This window comes from Asterias rubens, chromosome 14 (genome assembly GCF_902459465.1).
Source record: "Asterias rubens chromosome 14, eAstRub1.3, whole genome shotgun sequence".
NCBI classification, from domain to species: domain Eukaryota; kingdom Metazoa; phylum Echinodermata; class Asteroidea; order Forcipulatida; family Asteriidae; genus Asterias; species Asterias rubens.
In genome coordinates, this window is record NC_047075.1 from 10,216,326 (window position 1) to 10,236,601 (window position 20,276).

The 20,276-nt window shown below is 38.2% G+C and overlaps 1 protein-coding gene across 1 annotated transcript; it reads left to right on the plus strand.

Moving 5' to 3' along the window:
- The first annotated feature begins 449 nt into the window (after nucleotides 1-449).
- Nucleotides 450-16,747, plus strand: LOC117299665 (G-protein coupled receptor GRL101-like). Its single transcript, XM_033783213.1, has 15 exons — nucleotides 450-453; nucleotides 1,143-1,520; nucleotides 2,102-2,236; nucleotides 2,939-3,052; nucleotides 6,774-6,909; nucleotides 7,563-7,634; nucleotides 8,047-8,118; nucleotides 8,992-9,066; nucleotides 10,801-10,872; nucleotides 11,068-11,139; nucleotides 12,187-12,258; nucleotides 12,466-12,537; nucleotides 13,153-13,224; nucleotides 14,193-14,276; nucleotides 15,083-16,747. The coding sequence occupies exons 1-15, from the start codon at nucleotides 450-452 to the stop codon at nucleotides 16,287-16,289; spliced, it is 2,637 nt and encodes an 878-aa protein (XP_033639104.1). The 3' UTR covers nucleotides 16,290-16,747.
- Nucleotides 16,748-20,276: the final 3,529 nt, after the last annotated feature.

Here is a 20,276-nt window from a genome sequence, read left to right on the forward strand (position 1 = left end):
CTATTTTAAGGACACACAAACTAAAGTTATTGGACCATAGTAGTGCATTCAAACTGTGTACAAGCCTATCGTGTCAGTTATAACGCTTTAACACAAAGTTTTATGCGTAATGGAGAACAATTTTCGTTTACACCACAAGAAAAAGTATATGTATATGGGGAAGAAACGTATTGCAGACTGGGGTTTTTGGGCTGAACGGAGTAGTAAAAGAGGCATCAGGTATTAAAACAGGGAGCCTTTTTATATCACTTAGCTAGACACACCGTCATTCGAAGTAATGGTTTGGGGGTTTTTCTTTTGGAGAGAGAAATTGTTCAACCAAACAATGCTAATCTTAGAAAGGCTTCGTGCGAAATAAACTTCACCCGAAAATCAGACTCTGCACTTTTTATACAAAATGTATAATGTTGTTTTCAGTATGTTCATAACAAGCCGATGGTGAATTTAACATGAGTATTGCTTTAAAAATAATCTATGTTGTGCTCGTTTATCGCTTGATTCGACCTACGCTACAACAATCTCAGTATCCGCATTGCAAGTATTTTGCACTGAATTCAAAATCTGGTGTTTCTGATCAGCAAAGTGTGGGTTCGAATCCCATGCCGTGACACTTGTGTCCTCAAGCAAGACACTGAACCATTGGTTCGTAAAACAGTTTGCATATACTCAGCACATTGAGTACGTTGTTTTGGTGGATACGTGCGCTATTATAAGACTTCGATATTATATTATTATATTATCTTATTGAATTATAAAATATTAAAAAATCAACAATTTGACTGATAGTATTGTTTTGCGTTAGGGACTGTGAATTTGCTGTTTCTGAATGAAGGATTGATAACAAATCCAAACACAATCAACAATTGACAACATTTAACACATCTCATAATCGTTGCGGTACCCGCTGCCAAAACATATAGTTTTCCAACTGCCTCTAGCTACTGGGCAACATCGATAGTCTAGTTGGTTAGACATTGCACTAGAATGGCAAAGGTCGTGGGTTAGAAACCCACCCGAGTAACATGTCTGCGATATTTTTTTCTTTTCACAGGACTCGGGAAAGTACTGAGTAAACAGTGCTTACACACAACGGTGTATGGGTAAACAAACAACATTAATGCAACTCTTTTGTTTCATTACAGAGCCGTGTGGGAGTGCTTCGATTCAACTTGACCCAATGGAATCACTTTATCTACAGTCACCTGGTTACCCATCTGACGTCATCACATCAACAGACTGTGAATGGACAATAACATCATCAAAGAGTACAAGGATACAAATAACTGTGCATGATTTGCAAATCTGGCCATTCAGCGCTTCGTTCAGCATTTCCGATATGACATTTTCAAATGACACACAGTACATTATACGAAATCCACGCGAGGCCAAGCTACGTGAAGTTGTGTCTTACGGTCACGCGATCAAAGTGACCTTTTGGGCAGAAGGCGCTGATTGGTCAGCCGAATCAGGGTCAAAGGTGAATGCACGGTTCTCGCTGAAACTACTACAAGTTGTAGCAGGTAAGTTGTTTACATCCATTTCGTAAATTATTGTTGTGACAACTGCAAACCAAAACAAAGATTTGCGGCAACCTTTACGACATCGAAAACATTTTTCGCAACATTAGTTTTTTCTACGTAACACAAAGGCCTTCATCATTGTTGAAGTGTACGCACACATTGTACACGGTAACTAGCGACATTGCAACACATGAACAGACAGTTGCGAGGTTTGATATCCATTCATGACAAACGTTTAGCCTACGGTCTACAACTCATCCACTGAATGATTTGCAAGTTAGGATATTGAAGTTATTGTTCTCCCTTATTGAATAATAATTGTATTGTCCCGTTATGGTGACACATTTTTTTAATGATATTGAAAGGTTTGTGCTAACACCCTACTTATGACTGGAATGAAAGCACGTTTTTGAGGAACCGAGTCCGCATATTATAGTGTTCCATCAAAACAACCTTGTTACATTCATCAACCAACAATGTTGTATTGCTATAAATACGCATCAATTAAAATCCATTGAAACTTGGCACCATGAAGATCAAACTAAACCGAAACTGAACCGAAATTGTGTGTTTTTATATAGATTATTCCCTTCAGAGCACCTGTAACAACAGAACCGCACAGTTTCTTTGCGACAGCGGAGACGCATGTGTGGATATAGCAGGGCGCTGTGACGCCGTTTTGGATTGCCCGGACCAATCAGACGAGCGAAATTGTGGTAGGTCCTTCATGACGTCATAAGATGGAATACAAACTGTTTCTGTGCTGTTTTTTTATGTTATTCTTTAATTTAGGTGTAAATTCAAAACGCATTTACTAAACTAAGAAGACTGAAGATAATCTGTTTTGTCCCCGGTCTAACAAATCCAATTAATCGGGCCGTGTAGAATAACTCTTCGCACGATTTATTAAATTGTTTAAATATTTCACCTCACAACTAACAAGAGAGGGGGAGTTCCATCAAACGATGATCTGGCATTCTTTTAGGGTTGCATGAAAACACAATCCAGCACATTAAAGGCATTGGTCACTTTGTTTAGTTACTCAAATGACTAAATATGTATTAGCATAAAACCTGAGTGTGAGAAACGGCTCCCTCTGATGTGACGTAGTTTTTGAGAAGGAAGTATTGCTTCTCTTGTTGTTGCTGTCATATATTGTTTTCTTCTTTTTTGATGTTGTTGTTGTTGTTGTTGTTGTTGTTGTTGTTGTTGTTGTTGTTGTTGTTGTTATTATTATTATTTTATTCGCCATAACAGTTGTTGTTAATGTTGTTGTTGTTGTGGTTGTTGTTGTTGTTGTTTTTAAAAGAAACAACTCTTTGAAATTGTACCCATCATTTCTAGTAAATCGTCACTAGTACGACATATTAAAAAAATGAAACTTTTCTTGTGATTTTGTTCGTTTTGCTTGAATGAAGGTCATTGGTGTCCATTTAATGAGCGCTGTAACAATGGTACCACGTGTCTTCAAAGGAGATTCCATTGCGATAGCATCATAGACTGTCCGAATGGTGAAGATGAACAATTATGCGGTATGTAATTTAGTACTCACGACACGATATACTATTGTTGATTAAAAAACTTTGTTTTGTTGTGTGTTGCTTTAAGCGTATAATAACTTAAGACCATTTTGGTTTTTGTTCAACTTGCATATTTTATCTACCATTTTTTTTTTTTTTAAGATTACACACAAAATGGTAAAAGATAAAAATCGTTCTCAGAATTTGCATAATTGTTTCCCCTTTCGGGGCAATTTTGACTTCCACCTATTTGTTTTCTCAGAACATTAACACAAATGTTAGGCCCGGGACTTGTATTCGGGTTTTATTTTGAAGTTTTCCTTAAAGCATAGGTTAGCTCCCAATGAAACTGTAAAAATGTAAAAAGTTTGTTATATCAAGTTTGTTATGACTCATCTGCTTTGATACTTATTTCTGCACCCCCTCTTTTTTTTCATTTATTTAATAAAACTGAACCAATGTATTACGATGTTTTAAGATTTTACGTTGTATGATATGTAGACCATTTGATTTTCCTCCACCGATCCATCTTAGGGGACTTTGCTACAAGTAATCTTCTGCACAAGGATTGTCGTCGTTCGTGTATTTAATTATCTCTGATTGCATACTAAGTGATTGTGCGTCAAATCTGTACACATGATGATCCCGTACGCAATCAGACCGGACACATTTTAGACATACAATCCTATTTAGGTTTTAGTATCAAAATAGGTACTATAATTATAACAGTCTGCAAATGTCGTTGTACCTCATGTGTCTTAGGCCCTCCTTGCCTTTAAAACCAATATACACTTTCGGAACAGAAACAAAATAAAAGTTCACAGATTTACAGGGTTCAAAAGGTAATGGTGAAAGAGTTCTCTTGAACTATTATTCCATGAAATGCTGTATTTTTTGAGAAAACATTAAAACAGCTATCAATTCTCGATATCTAGAATTATGGATTTATTTTAAACGTGCGGAAACAAGGGTGGGTTTTCCAGCTATTTTCTCCCGACTCCGATGACCGATTGAGCCTAAATTTCCACAGGTTTGTTATTTTATATAAAAGTTGTCATACACAAAGTGTGGGCCTTTGGCAATACTGTTTATCAAAAGTGTCCTTTGGTTTTAAGTGACCGTGCGTAACATAAATTATAAAAACGTAAACGACATGATTTCCCAGAGGCATGAGACAAACCTCATTCATTATTTTAAACAAACATGTATGATACTGTGTCGCCAACTTTCCATTAAAGACAGTGGACACTATTGGTAATTAATCAAAATAGTTATTAGCATAAAACCTTTCTTGGTGTCGAGGAATGGGGAGAGGTTGATGATATAAAACATTGTGAAAAACGGCTCCCTCTGAAGTGCCATAGTTTTTAAGAAAGAAGTAATTTTCCACGAATTTGATTTCGAGACCTCAGATTTAGAAATTGGGGTCTCGAAATCAACCATCTAAACGCACTAAACTTCGTGTGACAAGGGTGTTTTTTTCTTTCATTAATATCTCGCAATTTGGACGACCGATTGAGCTCAACTTTTCACAGGTCTGTTATTTGTATACATATGTTGAGATGCACCAACTGTGAAGACTGGTCTGTGACAATTACCAATAGTGTCAATGTGCTTTAAAGCCATTGGACCCTTTCGGTTAACAGTATTGTCCAAGGCCCACACTTGTATCACAACTGATATAAAAAATAACAAACCTGTGAAAATTTAGGCTCAATCGGTCATCGAAGTCGGGAGAAAATAACGGGGAAAACCCACCCTTGTTTCCGCACGTTTCGCCGTGTCATGACATGTGTTTAAAATAAATCCGTAATTCTCGACAACGAGAACTGATAACTGTTTTAATGTTTTCTCGAAAAGCAAAGCATTTCATGGAATAATATTTCAAGAGAAGTATTTCACCATTACCTTCTGTAAACCCTGTAAATTATAAGTAAATCTGTGATTATTATTTTTTTTTCTGTACCGAAAGTGTTTAATGGCTTTAAGTGACCGTGCGTATCATAAATTATAAAAACGACATGATGTCCCAGAGGCATGAGACAAACCTCATTCATTATTTTAAACAAACAAGTATGATACTGTGTCGCCAGCTTTCCAGAGACATGGTGTCCTAGAGCATTAACACTTGTTTCGTGTGAGTCTCATACAAATCGTCAGGTGGTGTGTATGTTGAGTTCGTGTGGGGGTGACACAAGCTAAAGGCAACTGTCAAGAGACATAGTTCCCAAGGGTCCATACATCGCATCTCCGGCCGCAACAGTCAGTGGTGTTTGATCATTGACAAGCAGGGCCCAATTACATTGCTCTGCTTACGGCTTTCGCTGACGATCACGATTCCGCGCTTACGTGCAAGCGCCGAATTTCCGGGCTAGCCTTTTAAAGGATTCGGGCACTTTTTCAAAATGTCCACAGATTTACATTAAACTTACAGGGTTTGAAGATAATGATAGTGGAAAGCTTCCCTTCAAATATCACTAACTAAGGTTGTGTAGTTTTTGAGAAATGAGTAAAACAAGTCACAAAATAATTTTGGTCTCATGATACCAACATTATTTTAGCATGTGAAATCCCCTTAACCAGTTATGATATTATACCTAAAACCATAGCGTAACTGGTTAATACGTTTTTACATGCATAAAACTTAGACGAAAATTATTACTTTTACTCATTTCTCAAAAACTACAGCACCTCAGTAAGTAACATTTCAAGGGAAGCTTTCTTCTATCATAATGTTCAGACTGTCTAAGTTTAATGTAATCATGTGGACATTTTGTTTTTTGTTAGGAAAAAGTACATAGACCCTTTAAGCGTAAACAACATACAACGCGGAGTACGCCACGCATAAGCAACATTCGCCGCTAACCCGTGAAATACGCTTGCCGTAAGCACATAATTCCTGCTTCCGTAAGCGCCGAATTCTTACGGTAAGTAGAGCCATGGAATTGTACCCAGCTGTTAACTGCACGTCTCAATGCTGAGTGGGGGGGGGGGGGGGGGGGGCATTGGCAGCTGCATTGGAAGCACTGGTTATCTTTGCTCAATACATTCAAATACACAATATAATGTACGCAAAATAGGTCGAGCAAGCAAAATAGCGAATTACTCCCCTGGCTCCCCCTTCATGATATGACATAAACCGCCGGTAATGTTACAAAAACAATCAAGTGGAAATGGATGGAAACATAGTGTTCTACATAAGTATTGGAAATTATAATCAGCGAAGGAGAAGGAAGGAGGAGGTCGATAGTTGGTCGAAGATTGCTTACAAAAACCAAAGTTGGAAAGTTCAAAAGTCATAATATTTTAGGTGAGGAAACAGAGAACGGTTCTCCACAGAAAGGTCTAGTGAATCTACGCATAGCGAGATGACTGCGGGTACCAACAATTTTGTTTTCTTCGCTATTTTCAGCATTTGCGAAGTAACACGGACCCTCAGTAATAAGATAAACATTTGTTTGCATGAACCGTACATATGAATCTGTTCTTATTATTGGAAAGTTTGCCAAATCATATTAGTCTCACACCGAATATATTTTTTCCCATTCTAGTTCATCTTATATGGTGATTCATTGTTAGAATAATTACCAGTCGTATACATATCTTTTATGTTAGTTATCCCAAAGTGGCTGTTCCTCCAAAGTGTGCAACTTAAATATCAGATTGATAGATTATTCACGGTATATGTGTTAACTGTTCATGTTTCCACAATATTATCTTTCTATAAATCCAGATCTTCGATTGTGTCCACTAGGCTGCACGTGTAAAATGAACAGTTTTCTGTACATACCAATGATGGAAGTAAACTGCACAAGTCACCCTGACGCCCTCGGTGCTCTCAGGAAACTACCAAGACGCACAAATGGAATGTAAGTTATAACACGAACATGTATTTAGCAGTTCAAGTGTAAAAGCATTTAACATTCGTCTCAATTAGTGGCAGTGGACACTATTGGTTATTACTCAAAATAATTATTGGCATAAAACCTTACTTGGTGACGAGTAATGGGGAGAGGTTGATAGTATAAAACATTGTGAGAAACGGCTTCCTTTGAAGTGACATAGTTTTCGAGAAAGAAGTAATTTTCCACGGATTTGATTTCGAGACCTCAAATTTAGAATTTTCGGTCTCGAAATCAAGCATCTGAAAGCACACAACTTCGTGTGACAAGGTTTTTTCCCCATTATTATTATTATCTCGCAACGTCGACAACCAATGAGCTCAAATTTTAACAGGTTTGTTATTTTATGAATTTGTTGAGATACACCAGGTGAAAAGATTGGTCGTTGACAATGACCAATAGTGTCCAGTGTCTTAAAGATTAAAAGACGAAACTCAAAGGGGAACAAATTTGGGGGAAAATGGTAATCCCCTTAAGACAGTGACTGCACATCGGGATAGTGTTAAGTAGCCAAAATGGACAACGTGACCTGACTGATTGGGTTTTCTGTGTGGAATAATTCTCCGGGTTTTATTCCGCGTCTCAACAAATAATTGTTGGTGTTAAATCAATACTTTCAGCAGAATGAGGCGAGACCTAATCACGGACTTGGAGCCCGGATCATTCGATGCTTTACCGAACCTCATCATCCTGTAAGTCATAATTGTAGAAAGAAAAATCAAACGTAAAGTAGACCAATGCAAATAACAAATTACATACTTACCAATACCGATATTATAACCTTTAGAAGGGGGAGGCTAATTAAGCACAAACAAAGGCGAGTAGTTCACAATGACCCATGTCCGGATCGAAGGGAAAATAAACTAGAAATTAATGATCCTTATTTTGTTAAACTTCAAATTGGCATTTTTGTTTTAAAAATAATAATGCGGTTCAAAAGACCGGAGGTGGATAATGTACCGTGGCAATCTCGTGCTATTATCTCGTATGTGCATGCTTTAACTGGGCGAGGAAATGAAATCAGGCACATAAGGTGTCACAGTGTTTAATTAATAACAAATACGATTATTTTACATAGGAATTTGTTCTGTTCTTTTTTTCCAGGGATGTAGAACAAAACCGTATATCGAGGTTGAAACATGGTGTTTTTCGTCACTTAAAACTTCTAATTATTCTGTAAGTACTTTGAACTGATTGTTTTGTTCAAGGCTATTGCTTAAGACTGTTTTATATTATAACACACCTCTTGCTTTTTCTGTATTCTGGTGGGCTGAAACACGGTCACGTGGGATGAACTAAAATAGGCCAGTGATTGCGCGCGCGTGTTTTACGGGAATAGTACCAGAGCGGGCACTAGTCTTTGCAAATAGTGCCCGTGGCAACAGCGCCCTGTCTTGACTTGAACCGTAAACAAACTACTTATGTTCTTATTTGACATTTTAAGACCGAGCTGTGTTCTAAAACACATATTGACAGGCATAAGTTGGTAGCTAGTGTACGTCTGTTTTCCCCTCGGGCCTGTTAGTGACCAGAAGAGGGCCTATTTCCGCAGGCCTTCGGCCTCGGGAAATAAGTCGCTCTTCTGGTCACTTCAAGTCCCTCGTTGGAATAGACGTATACTAGTTACCTCGTTGCCAGTCAATATGTGTTTATTAACAAAACGCCTAAGTTAAGCTATTTAAATTGATTAGATCGCTGAACATTTTAAATTTAGTACGTGTGCAAAAAAATAAAGTTTAACATCCTCAAATTCCTCATTGGAACGCACGAAACAAGGAGATCAAACGTTTGACAGCTGCAATACAAGTTTAATCGTATATATTTGTATCTCTTCCTTTAAATGGTTTTCGTAGGGGCCCTCTATATTTTTTCGTTGCATTATTGTGCTCCGTTCATTTTAGCAAAGTGTCACCTACAATTCAATGCTTTACTTGTGTTGTTTTTGTGTGTTGGACTTTTTCCTGTTGTTGGTTTTGTGATTTGTATCATTTCCGCCTCTACTTCTTCTCATTTTTTTGTTACTTTACGTTCTCTTTTTTGGCTTTGCAGTAAGCTCAACATGAATGAATTGGTTACCATAGATGCGGGAGTCTTTGAACCATTGACGTCACTTGTTCACGTACTGTAAGTACCATTGTAGACACTAATTACTGAAATATATCCAGTTGCATTAGATTTTTTTTCCCCGGGCTACTCGGAAGGGTTAAAGACCGTTGGCACTATTGATAATTGTAAGAGACAAGTCTTTCACTTGGTGTACCTCAACACATGCATAGGAAAACAAACCTGTGCAAATTTTAGCTCAATTGGTCGTCGTAGTTGCGAGAAAATAATGAAAGAAAAACACTTTGTCACACGAAGTTGTGCGCTTTCAAATGCTTGAGGTCTCGAAATTAAATTCTCGGAAAGTTACTTCTTTCTCAAAAACTACGTCACTTCAGAGGGAGCCGTTTCTCACAATGTGTTATACTATCAACCTCTTCTCAATACTAGTTACCAAGAATCAGACACCTGATATAAACGTAAACACAATCACAGCCCATAAACAGTTTCACTTCGCCTACGCTAACTCACAACCATTACGTTTTTAATTAAATTTCTCTTGAAATTGATTTTGCTTCTAGCGTGAAACAAATACAAGTCGTTTAAAATTACTGCTCTATCAACAATCAACGGATCAGATTTATAATTTGCGGACATTCACCTCTAATATGGCACTTGAGCATCGAGACAAAATGAAAACATCTCAACATCATTCTTGCTATGAGTTTTGGCATGTCTGACGTCCACTCGTAAATACGAAATAAATTGTTGTTGATGTCGACTAGCAGATATGTGTTCCCTTTCTCTCGAGGCAATGGTTTGTGGAACTTAAATGAAAACATAATAATCGATGAAATTAAATTAGGTTCGCTTTTCGCAGGTTTTTTAAATTTTTTTATTTTGATTTTGATTTTTTTTTTTTTTTTTTTGCGGAGAAGGTTTTGCAAACTACTGTGTATTGGCTGATCACATAAGGCCAGCATGTATTCCCCCGATGCAGGTGAAATGCAAATCGCCCTATACTCTCTACATTTCGTTAAACCAACAACAACTCAAAATCAGTCTGTTCGTGGTGAACATACTGACAAAGCACTCTGATTAGTTACGAACACATGGCTTACTTCAGGTTTGGTATTTAGCTGTTCAGCCTGAAAATTAAATCGGCTACAAAATTGTTATTGTGCCTTCCGGCGATTTCACAAAACTCTTCCTAACTTAAGACTAATCTACGGACTTAGGACGAGTCCCAACCCTGCACTGTAGCATGCAGACCTTAAGATTAATCCTAAGTTAGGACGAGTTACTCGTCCTAACTCGAGAAAAGACGAGTCCTAACTCTTTGTGAAATCGACGGCTGCCCGAATAAATAACATGTTATTATTATATGATATCGACTAAAGCTTCAAAGCCTCGGGACACCTGTGGTAATATACAAAGACCAGTCTTCTCACTGGATGATGTACACATATGCAGTCCACATATGCAAACAAAACTGTACAAGCATTGAACTAAATTGGTCGTCGAAGTTGCGAGATAATGTTGAGATATAGAACAAAAACATTGTCTAACAAGTTGTGTGCATTCAGATTCTTGATGTCGAGACATCAGCTGATACTTGAAATACATTCAAATATTATTTTAGGGATAAATTACTTCCTTCTTAAAAAAAACCCCCCAAAAAACACACACGTTAGTTCAGAGGGATCCGTTTCTCAAAATGTGTTATAGGCCTACTATCAACATAACTCCCTTGCTTGTTAAGTTATTTGTTCACGCTTACAGTTACTGAGTTAACATTTTGTCTTTACCCAACAGACGGCTAGACAGTAATCGACTTGTAGAACTAAACGAAGACATGTTCCGAGGGCTCGCAAAACTTAGATATCTGTAAGTACCTTTTTGATATATCGTGTTTCCGCTCTAGCATGTTGATTTGTATGGCGTTTGCTCATCTGGTTTCATAATATTGTGTGACTATATTTTGGATTTCGAGATGGATATTCAAGGGACAGAGTTATTATGTAAAACAGAGTATCTCTTGTAAAAGATCACCATAAACGCTTTTTTATTCACCTGTTTTAGGCGCCTGGCGAATAACGAGATTCAAACGCTGACATCCAACACATTCCGACACCTGAACAGCCTGCTCTCCTTGTAAGTTTTAAGTTATTATTATTTCCCTGCACGAAATTTGTTTGATATATGAATACATTGGTATGTGGCAACACCGACACAGTGTTTCAAAGCAATAATGAGGATGTATATTTGGTTTGCGGTAACACCATGTGTGTATCTACTTGCTAGGTAGAGTTTGTTCTTAAAAAATTGTCTTGCTTTCTTCTACTGCCGCGGAGTAGATAATCGGAGGTTCGGGAGACTTCTCAGTTCTGAAAAGAACTGTCCTGCTTTTTAACTACTGGGCGGATGGTATAGAAAATGGAGTGGACTACTACTTTAGCTTATATGATCGTAATGAACTGTACTGCCGCGGAGTAAGTTCTGAATTGGTCTCAACGTTTCGACTAGCTTGCTCTAGTCATCGTCAGGATAATGAGGATATCTAACACCATTCAGACCTTTATTTTGCAACGTCACAGCCGGGTGTTTGCTAACCCATGTTAACCCTCCCCCCGAAAAAGGGTTACACAATTCTTAAAACAAAATTTGATTTTGTTAAAAACAAAACAACTATTTATGTGAAAGTTTGCAGAAATTATGAATTTGGTCAGCCATATTATTGTATAACGATTTAGTGTTTTACTAACATTCGGCAGACCATGCCAACGAAGACGGTTTGTCTATCAACAAAGGAAAGGTCCGCTAGGTATATTGATAAAACCATTGGTTTTGTGATGAATGTTTGAAGAAAAATAAAATACGTGATCTTGACATTTATGAAAGTAAGACCTATCAAGTATCCTCATGCTCGTCTTCAAGCAGATGTTGTCATAGTAAATTTATGAAGTCATCAACCAGCTGTAAATAATTAGTAATTGAAGAAAAAAAAATATTAATGACCATTCCCGAAGTCGGTCGATTTCTTGTTGGCAAGGTTAGAGATGCCTCTACTGCAGAGTTTCCTGCGGCGTAACCTGCATGCATGATCATAAAAACAACCAACTCGATGACTGCCTAACCAATCAAGCTATGCTTATTATAGCCAACTTTTATTTCAAAGTCATGTTGTTTTCTGTTTTACAGGGATCTCGTACAGAACCGTATTACATCCATTGAGCCTGGTGCATTTGCTGGGCTGGATAATCTAAAAGGATTGTGAGTATTGTTTGTATATGATATACTGTTTGTAAGAGATACTGTGGCTTTTAAAATCACCTACGGGAAAGCTTTTTAATATTGTTTTCTAAGATTCGCAACAACAACTTAGAAACTATCCATCTTTTTCTAATTATTGATCTGACATTTTGTTATGTGAATGAAACAGTTTGTGTTGATCTAATTTTTACTTTTTAATTCCCAAAGGCATATTTCGGATAACTTGCTGACGGTTTTTCAACCCAACATTTTCACTGGATTGCATTCGGTGGGTCACCTGTAAGTAAACACAATGTGATAAGTATGAAATTACGATCTTAATAAAGGCAGTGGACACTATTGGTAATTACTCCAAATAATTATTAGCATTAAACTTCCATCGGTGACGAGTAATGAGGAGAGGTTGATGGTATAAAACATTGTGCGAAACGGCTCCCTTATAAGTGACATCGTTTAAGAGAAAGAAGTAATTTCCACGAACTTGATTTCGGGACCTCAGATTTAGTAATTGAGGTCTCGAAATCAACCATCTAAACGCACACAACTTCGTGTGACAAGCATTATTATATCGCAACTTCGACGACCAATTGAGCTCAAACTTTCACCGGTTTGTTATTGTATGCGTATGCTTAGAGATACACCAAGTGGTAGACTGGTCCTTGACAATTACCAATAGTGTCCGGTGTCTTTAAAATAAAATTTACTGAGCCCACTTTGACTACGTGTTCTGTGTGTTTGCCATTGGCCGCAATACAAGGCTCGTTAAAGTTGAAACAGTTGTATTAATCCAAGCGCAAGTGAGATTGTTCCAATCACGACTTCGCAGCACTTCGTCAACCCCTTCTTCTTATCATAGTTAGTATGATGACACATTTGTAATACATATCTTTACAGGGACATAGGCGACAACCCATGGACAGTTATCAAACCTGGGGCGTTCAATGGTCTAAGGAGTCTGGAAATACTGTAAGTTTAAAAACATGCATCGATGGCAGGGTACACCTTTGTTTAAAGGCAGTAGACACTATTGGTAATTACTAAAAATAATTATCAGCATTAACCTCACTAGGTAACGAGTATTGGGGAGAGGTCGAGAGTATAAAACATTGTGAGAAACGGCTCCCTCTGTAGTTTTCGAAAAAGAAGTAATGGCATCGATGGCAGGGTACACGTTTGTTAAAGTTTCCTCACTTTGTATATGGAAACAATGTGCATATGCAAATGTAAAAACTGCTTTGTCCACTGGTCCATCGTCCATTGGTCAACGAAGTAACTAACATTTACTACATAGCAGTATATAGTAAAATGCTCATCTCACATTTCACTGTACAATTTTGTAGTCACAGTCTACAAAAAAATCGGACTTTTAACAGACTACCATAATCATTGTTAAAAATACCATAAACTCGTAAATACCAATGCAAACTAGTAATCGGATAAAACAGCATTTAAACTATTTTTGTTTTTGTAATCCAGAATCCGTACAAAATGTCTGCGTTTTATCATTTCCATTACATTTGGGTTTACCCATATACTCCGATGTAGTACAGTAAACTCGGAACTACCCGAGCTATGTTAACACAATTATCACAGGCGTAATACTTAGGTAATTACTCGTTACAGTAAACTAAATAATTGATAATACCCATGTACTTTGCACGGAAGCTTTTCAATTAGTTTTCTCACAATTTGGACTGGATGCTTCAAACTTTGTGTGTTGTTTGTCCCAATTTAGAGACTTATAGAACGCTTGGTGGCAGCAGACTTACCAGGTAAAATCCATTGTTATCGATAATGAGCGCATGCTCAGGACTAACGTAAACAACTGACATATTTTACCTTGTAAGTCTGCTGCCACCTAGCGTTCCAAAGTCTCCCATTGGAGGTCCTTCTTTGAAGCAACTGTTTTTGTTTGTGGCTTTGTTTTACTTCAGAGTTTTGAAGCGTCGCTCTAACGAGACAGTCGACTTCATAGTGGATAAACACGAACTGGAACATATGACATACCTCACCTCAGTGTAAGTTTAACCTTAGTTAATAAACGATGTCAATACTTTAATACATCGAATTTTACAAATTTTACCTATAATTGATGTTTATCGTACTTGTTTTGAGTGTCATCAACATTTGGGAATAATCTAAAACTGTTTGCAGACAATAACAAAACAAACCTCCTTTTCTCGAAGTTTTACGTAAGCGAAATTTGTTTGATTATTACAAAAGTTTGTTTCATCACAACAGTTAATTTGACCCTTAATTTGAGCCCCTCTGTTTAATGGAAATACAAACATAATGAGTGTTGATTTATGAATGTTATCGGTGACGGATATGTCCGGACATAATATAACTAGTAAACAGCTCTAAACTTAAAGGGAATGTACACGTTTGGTAATTGTCAACGACCAGTCTTCTCACTTGGTGTATCCCGTCATATGCATAAAATAACAAGCCTGTGAAAGTTTGTGCTCAATCGGTCATCGAAGAATGATAAAAGAAAAAAAAAACACCCTTGCTGGACGGATTTGTGTGCTTTCAGATAGAAATAAAAGACTTCTAATTAAAGTAGTTTATTATTTTAGTGATAAATAACCCCTTTCTCAAAAAACTACATTACTTCAGAGGGATTCGTTTCTCACAATGTTATATACTACTAAGAGCTCTTTAATGCTCTTTACCTAGTCAGTTTTTAAGTAACTACATGTATTTATTTTGAGTAATTACCACACGTGTACCTTCCCTTTAACTGTTTAGTCAAGGTAACTCTCATATCAACCTAGTTCAGACTAATCTAAGTTTTTTTTATGTGTCTTCTGTTTAACTGAAGGTTGGTTGACGATTCTAAAATGTGTTGCCTCCTTGACACGAAAACCATCGGAATCGACATTTGTGTTCCTGACAATGAGTTCCATACGGAGATACCATACCTGAGCTGCAACCGGATTATGCATAGCTCCGTATTACGGGTCTTCGTCTGGTGTCTTGGATTTAGCGCCCTCATCGGCAACGCTGGAATTATTGTATGGAGACTAAACAAGAAAGACTCGGGCAAGCGTTCGCAATCGGTCCTCATTCTCAATCTGGCTGTATCGGATCTCATCATGGGCGTGTACATGTTGATAGTCGGTGGAGCTGACGTTCATTATCAGGATGATTACTTTCTCCATGCGAACGAGTGGAAGTCGAGTCCCATATGTAAATTCGCTGGTTTCCTGTCGATGCTAAGCTCAGAGGCATCGGTGTTCTTCATTACAATGATCAGCATCGATCGATTCCTATGCGTGGTATTCCCATTTGGGAAAAAATGGTTCCGATTAGAATCGGCCCGAGTAGCAACACTCGTCATGTGGTGTATAGCCCTAGCCATCAGCCTCCCTCCAGTGTTTTTACAGGATTTACTCGACGGCAAGAACCAGACATTCTACGGGCTGTATGATATATGTGTAGGGCTGCCTCTTGTGATCAAACCTAGGACAGGTTCATCAAACAAAACTCTTCTTGAGGAAACATTTCTGAACCAAACCGTCACCCAGAAGGCCGGGCCTTCCTGGATATTCTCAGCCACTGTGTACTTGGGGATTAACTTCGCCTGTTGCCTGGTAGTCATCGTATGTTACTCCGCAATAGCGTTCGTAGTCATCATCAAGTTACCAGCGAAGAAGTTACACGCGAGGAAAGACAGAGAGCACCGCAGAAGGGAGATGACCATGGCTACGCGCATGCTCCTTATTGTCGGTACTGACTTCTGTTGTTGGATGCCTGTAATCATCATGGGGATTTTATCACAGTCTGGTGCTGTAGACATACCAGACGAGACGTACGCTTGGATTGTTGTCTTCGTGATACCGATCAACTCAGCGATTAACCCGTACCTCTACACGGTCTCCAACGCGAACTCAGTCACACTGAAATGTTGTACATGTCGCAAACCTGGCTTAATTGATGCAGTCCGTCTGAAACCTATGAACAGTCAGCAGACCAAAGACACACAATCAAACCGACGGAGTAGATCAGGAACAAACAATATGCTCTGATCGGAAGCTAGTCTGACTGTGATAAAATAAACTGGTCGGTGAATGATAAACAATTGCGAACCACATCTTCAAGAAACCATATTGCTCAACATTCTAAAATCACCGTATTGAGCCTGCAATGTTGATTGCATTATTGGTTTATTCGATGGAAACTTACTCTCTAAATATGTACTTAGACGAATCCCATCACCTGCGAGGGTAACAAGACATGCTCCAAAACTAATTGAACGTGATTTCCGACTTGGGTCAAGTCCACTAAGAGGGGGATATGTTCTACACATCAAATTTCCCAGGGCGGCGGTTTTTGGTGCTCTGGTGACAAAAACACGGCCCAACACACCGTATGTTTAGTCCCACATAAACACAACCCACACGACTTGACAGACAGACAGACAGACAGACAGACAGACAGACAGACAGACATAAACATGTGTGTATTTTAAAGGCAGTGGACACTATTGTTATTTTACTCTAAATAGTTATAACACCTTTCTTGGTAACGAGTAATGGGGAGAGGTGTATAGTATAAAAACATCGTGAGAATAGGTTCCCTCTGAAGTAATGTAGTTTTCGAGAAAGAATAAAATTTCCACGAATTTGATTTCGAGACCTCAGATTTAGAATTTGAGGTTTCGATATTAAGCATCTGAAAACATACAACTTCGTGTGACAAGGATGTTCCAAAAGCACGTTGTGTTTCACAGCAAGACTCCAAAAGCACCAAAGTGCGCTCGCAACTGCGAAGGCTAGTCTTTTACAATTACCAATTGTGTCCAGTGTCTTTAAGAATACTTTTAAGAATGTTGGTAACTCTTTGTTTAAAAAAAATCTGATTTGAAACATCGAAACTCGATCAAGGCAAACAGTTTAAAAATTATGCGATTAGTACACTTTTTCGCAATCATTTTCATTACATATTGAATGCTCGAGTTATCACATCATGTTCCGTATAGTTTGGTACCACAGTATTTATTTAACAATTGTTGTATTGATTTACAAATTGATACAAACAAATAATAACGAACAGTTTTAATAAACCCTATACCGAGTGGAGTAATCCATCCTTAAAGGCAGTGGACACTATTGGTTATTGTCAAAGACTAGCCTCCACAGATAGTGTATCTCAACATATGCATAAAACAACAAACTGTGAACATTTGATCGGTCATCAAACTTGCGAGATAATAATGAAAGAAAAAACACCATTGTTACACACAGCGGTGTGCGTTTAGATGGTTTATTTCGAGACCTCAAAATTATAAATCTGAGGTCTCGAAATCAAGTTCGTGGAAAATTACTTCTTTCTCGAAAACTATGGCACTTCAGAGGGAGTCGTTTCTCACAATGTTTTATACTACCAACCTCTCCCCATTACTCGTTACCGAGTGAGGTTTTACGCTGATAATTAATTTGAGTAATAACCGATAGTGTTCACTGCCTTTAAACAAACCTCAGTATTTCAATTCAGCACCTTTTGATAAATATAATCAACACTCAGTAAACAAATACATGACACGTGAATACTTATAAACGAACAACATAAGTTAACGTTATAGCGAGTCATTTATTTCATAAATTGTTTGATTTTATTTAAATGTACTGGACACTGGACACTCTTACCGCCAGCACCGCCACTGCTTTGAGGTGGTCGTGTGGATCACACGTCAAGACCATTCAGTTGCAAATGCAATAAGTTTCACTCCATGCCTGGCAACCTTGGCAGTAACGATCATATAATTTAGGCCATTTGGTTGTACCCCCATCTTCATGCATAGGCACAGTGTTCGCTATCCAAAATGCCATAAATTCAAGTGAAGATGGTGTGGATCGCAATACTTTCAATGTACTGTTCCCGGTCAAGATCTTTCAGTTGCAAATACAATAACTTGCAACCAAGACTTTAAAGCCATTCTGTATTGGCAACATGGGAAGGTACACCTCTATCGTTTAGGTCCGTTCTTTGCCATCATAATTGTCCTTACCTTCATGTTGATATTGTTGCGTGAATCGCACATTCAATACTAACGATTTACTGTTCTTGGTCAAGATCACCATTTTTTAATCGGTTGTGAAAGCATAATCTGCGCTAGTCTTGGTTCAAGAGGTTTCTTGTTACGGGCGTAGCGCGCTGTCGGTGAGTTGGCCGCGCTTTGGGTGAAAGGAAAACGATTTATAACGTGTTGCACCAATACTATACGCGCATGCGCTCGAACGGAGCCGGAAACTGTCGGAAAAAAGGCGTTTCAGTCAAAACATAGGTTTCATAGGTTGCGTTCGTTAGCTTCCCTGGGTCGACCCCCGTGTATGAATTGTTTTTCCAGGACGAACGTGCGTAATTATCTGCACACGTTCGTCTTAGAAAAAAAAACCCAAAGCACACACCGGGGTCGACCCGGGGAAGCTAAACGAACGCACCCATAGAGTCACTGATACTGTTATGTGGACGGATACGTCATAACACGCCATCGCTTTTTGCGGTCCACGAGAGTAAAACCGTTGTACACAAGTTACAATAGTCGTCCGAAACGGGTACGGGAGCTCTTACACAAACGTTATAAACGGATACCGCTTTGCTGATTTTGTATTTTTGCCCTAGATTACCAACATTTTGCTTGATTTTACTGCTCAAGGTGTCATTCACAATATAAATTGTATATAATTGTGTAAGTCATTTGTAAGCAAAAAAAGAAAGAAAATGCAGTGTATTAACAGGATTTCTATCTGTGCCATGCTTGCTGGAAACTTTCTTTTACACGCATTTAAACATGTGAGTCTGAAAACGAACAGTTGAACAAAAATACTATTCAATCAAATCTCCAACGTAACAAAAAAAATTAATACAGAATGTTTTTGGATTTGTTTTGTTCGTAAAACTTTTGCCAAAGTGTAAAATTTGCCAAATTTCACACGCATCCAACGTGAACGGATACGGTGTATCTGTATCCGTATCCGTACGCTTGCGAAACCTGTCCAAGCAACACACGGACGTCGTGCATGAACATGTACATACATGTACATACAGAGCTCAAGCACGTCGGAAACGGGTAAGTTTTACAGAATTTCTTACTCTATTACGACCAAAAAGGTATTTTCGAATGGGAATACAATAGTAGTGACTCGTTCTTTCACAGCCGTTTTAAACCTTGCAGGGTCGTTGCCGTGGGATAAAGGCCCTCGCCTTCGGTTCGGGCCTTTATCACACGGCACAGACCCTGCCGTTTCTTAACGGCCGTGAAAGAAAGAGTCACTACACTGTTATTCCCTTAATCTAGACGTAACACGCTCTTTTCTAGTGGCAAACTTGGCTGTAACGATTATACAATTGTAGCCTTTTTTTTTGTTGAAATCCATCTCAAAAAGACATATGGCCCAATTTCAGGCCTCTGCTTACCGCCGAGTTTACGATCACCATTCTCCACTTACTTGCAGGCGCCGGATTGATGCGCAATTTGTATCTTAGTCGTCCAATAAGTATTTGTTCTTAAACTAAATTCGACACATATAAATAAAGTATAGATACAATTAAATAAACCACAAAAGACGACCTCTTCAATTATAAGGGTTTTTGAGAGCAAGACCTTTTTTAATTATCTGAGTACGACAACTGTTGGGGAAAAAAACAGTTTACATGGCGGCAAAATTATACCACACTATGGGTATTCCATAAAGTAGTTTTACTGTTATACTGCACTTTGTATAGTAACTTCTTCCCATCCAATAGTTTGCTGAAACTTTCTTTAACGCTCTGAGTCAGTATAAACCTCAAATGTTTGAACTAGCAGTTATTGAGAAATCCACTTCATCAATATTAAAGTAACCTGGAAGTGGCATTTTGTCAAGATAGAGCTTTTGTCACTTAACTATTATGTTTATTGATGAGTGGAATATGAAGTAAAACTAAAGTTAAAAAAAATAGTTTTCGTGTTATTTACAAATTTGAAAATAAGCCCGACCCGAGACCCCCCAAACAAAAATTGCGGACGGGGG

What these genes read in the sequence shown, in the direction of transcription:
- LOC117299665 (XM_033783213.1), top strand. An exon ending in CTGGATAATCTAAAAGGATT is followed by an intron (nt 12,259 to 12,465) that starts GTGAGTATTGTT and finishes TAATTCCCAAAG; the next exon opens with GCATATTTCGGATAACTTGC. An exon ending in CTAAGGAGTCTGGAAATACT is followed by an intron (nt 13,225 to 14,192) that starts GTAAGTTTAAAA and finishes GTTTTACTTCAG; the next exon opens with AGTTTTGAAGCGTCGCTCTA.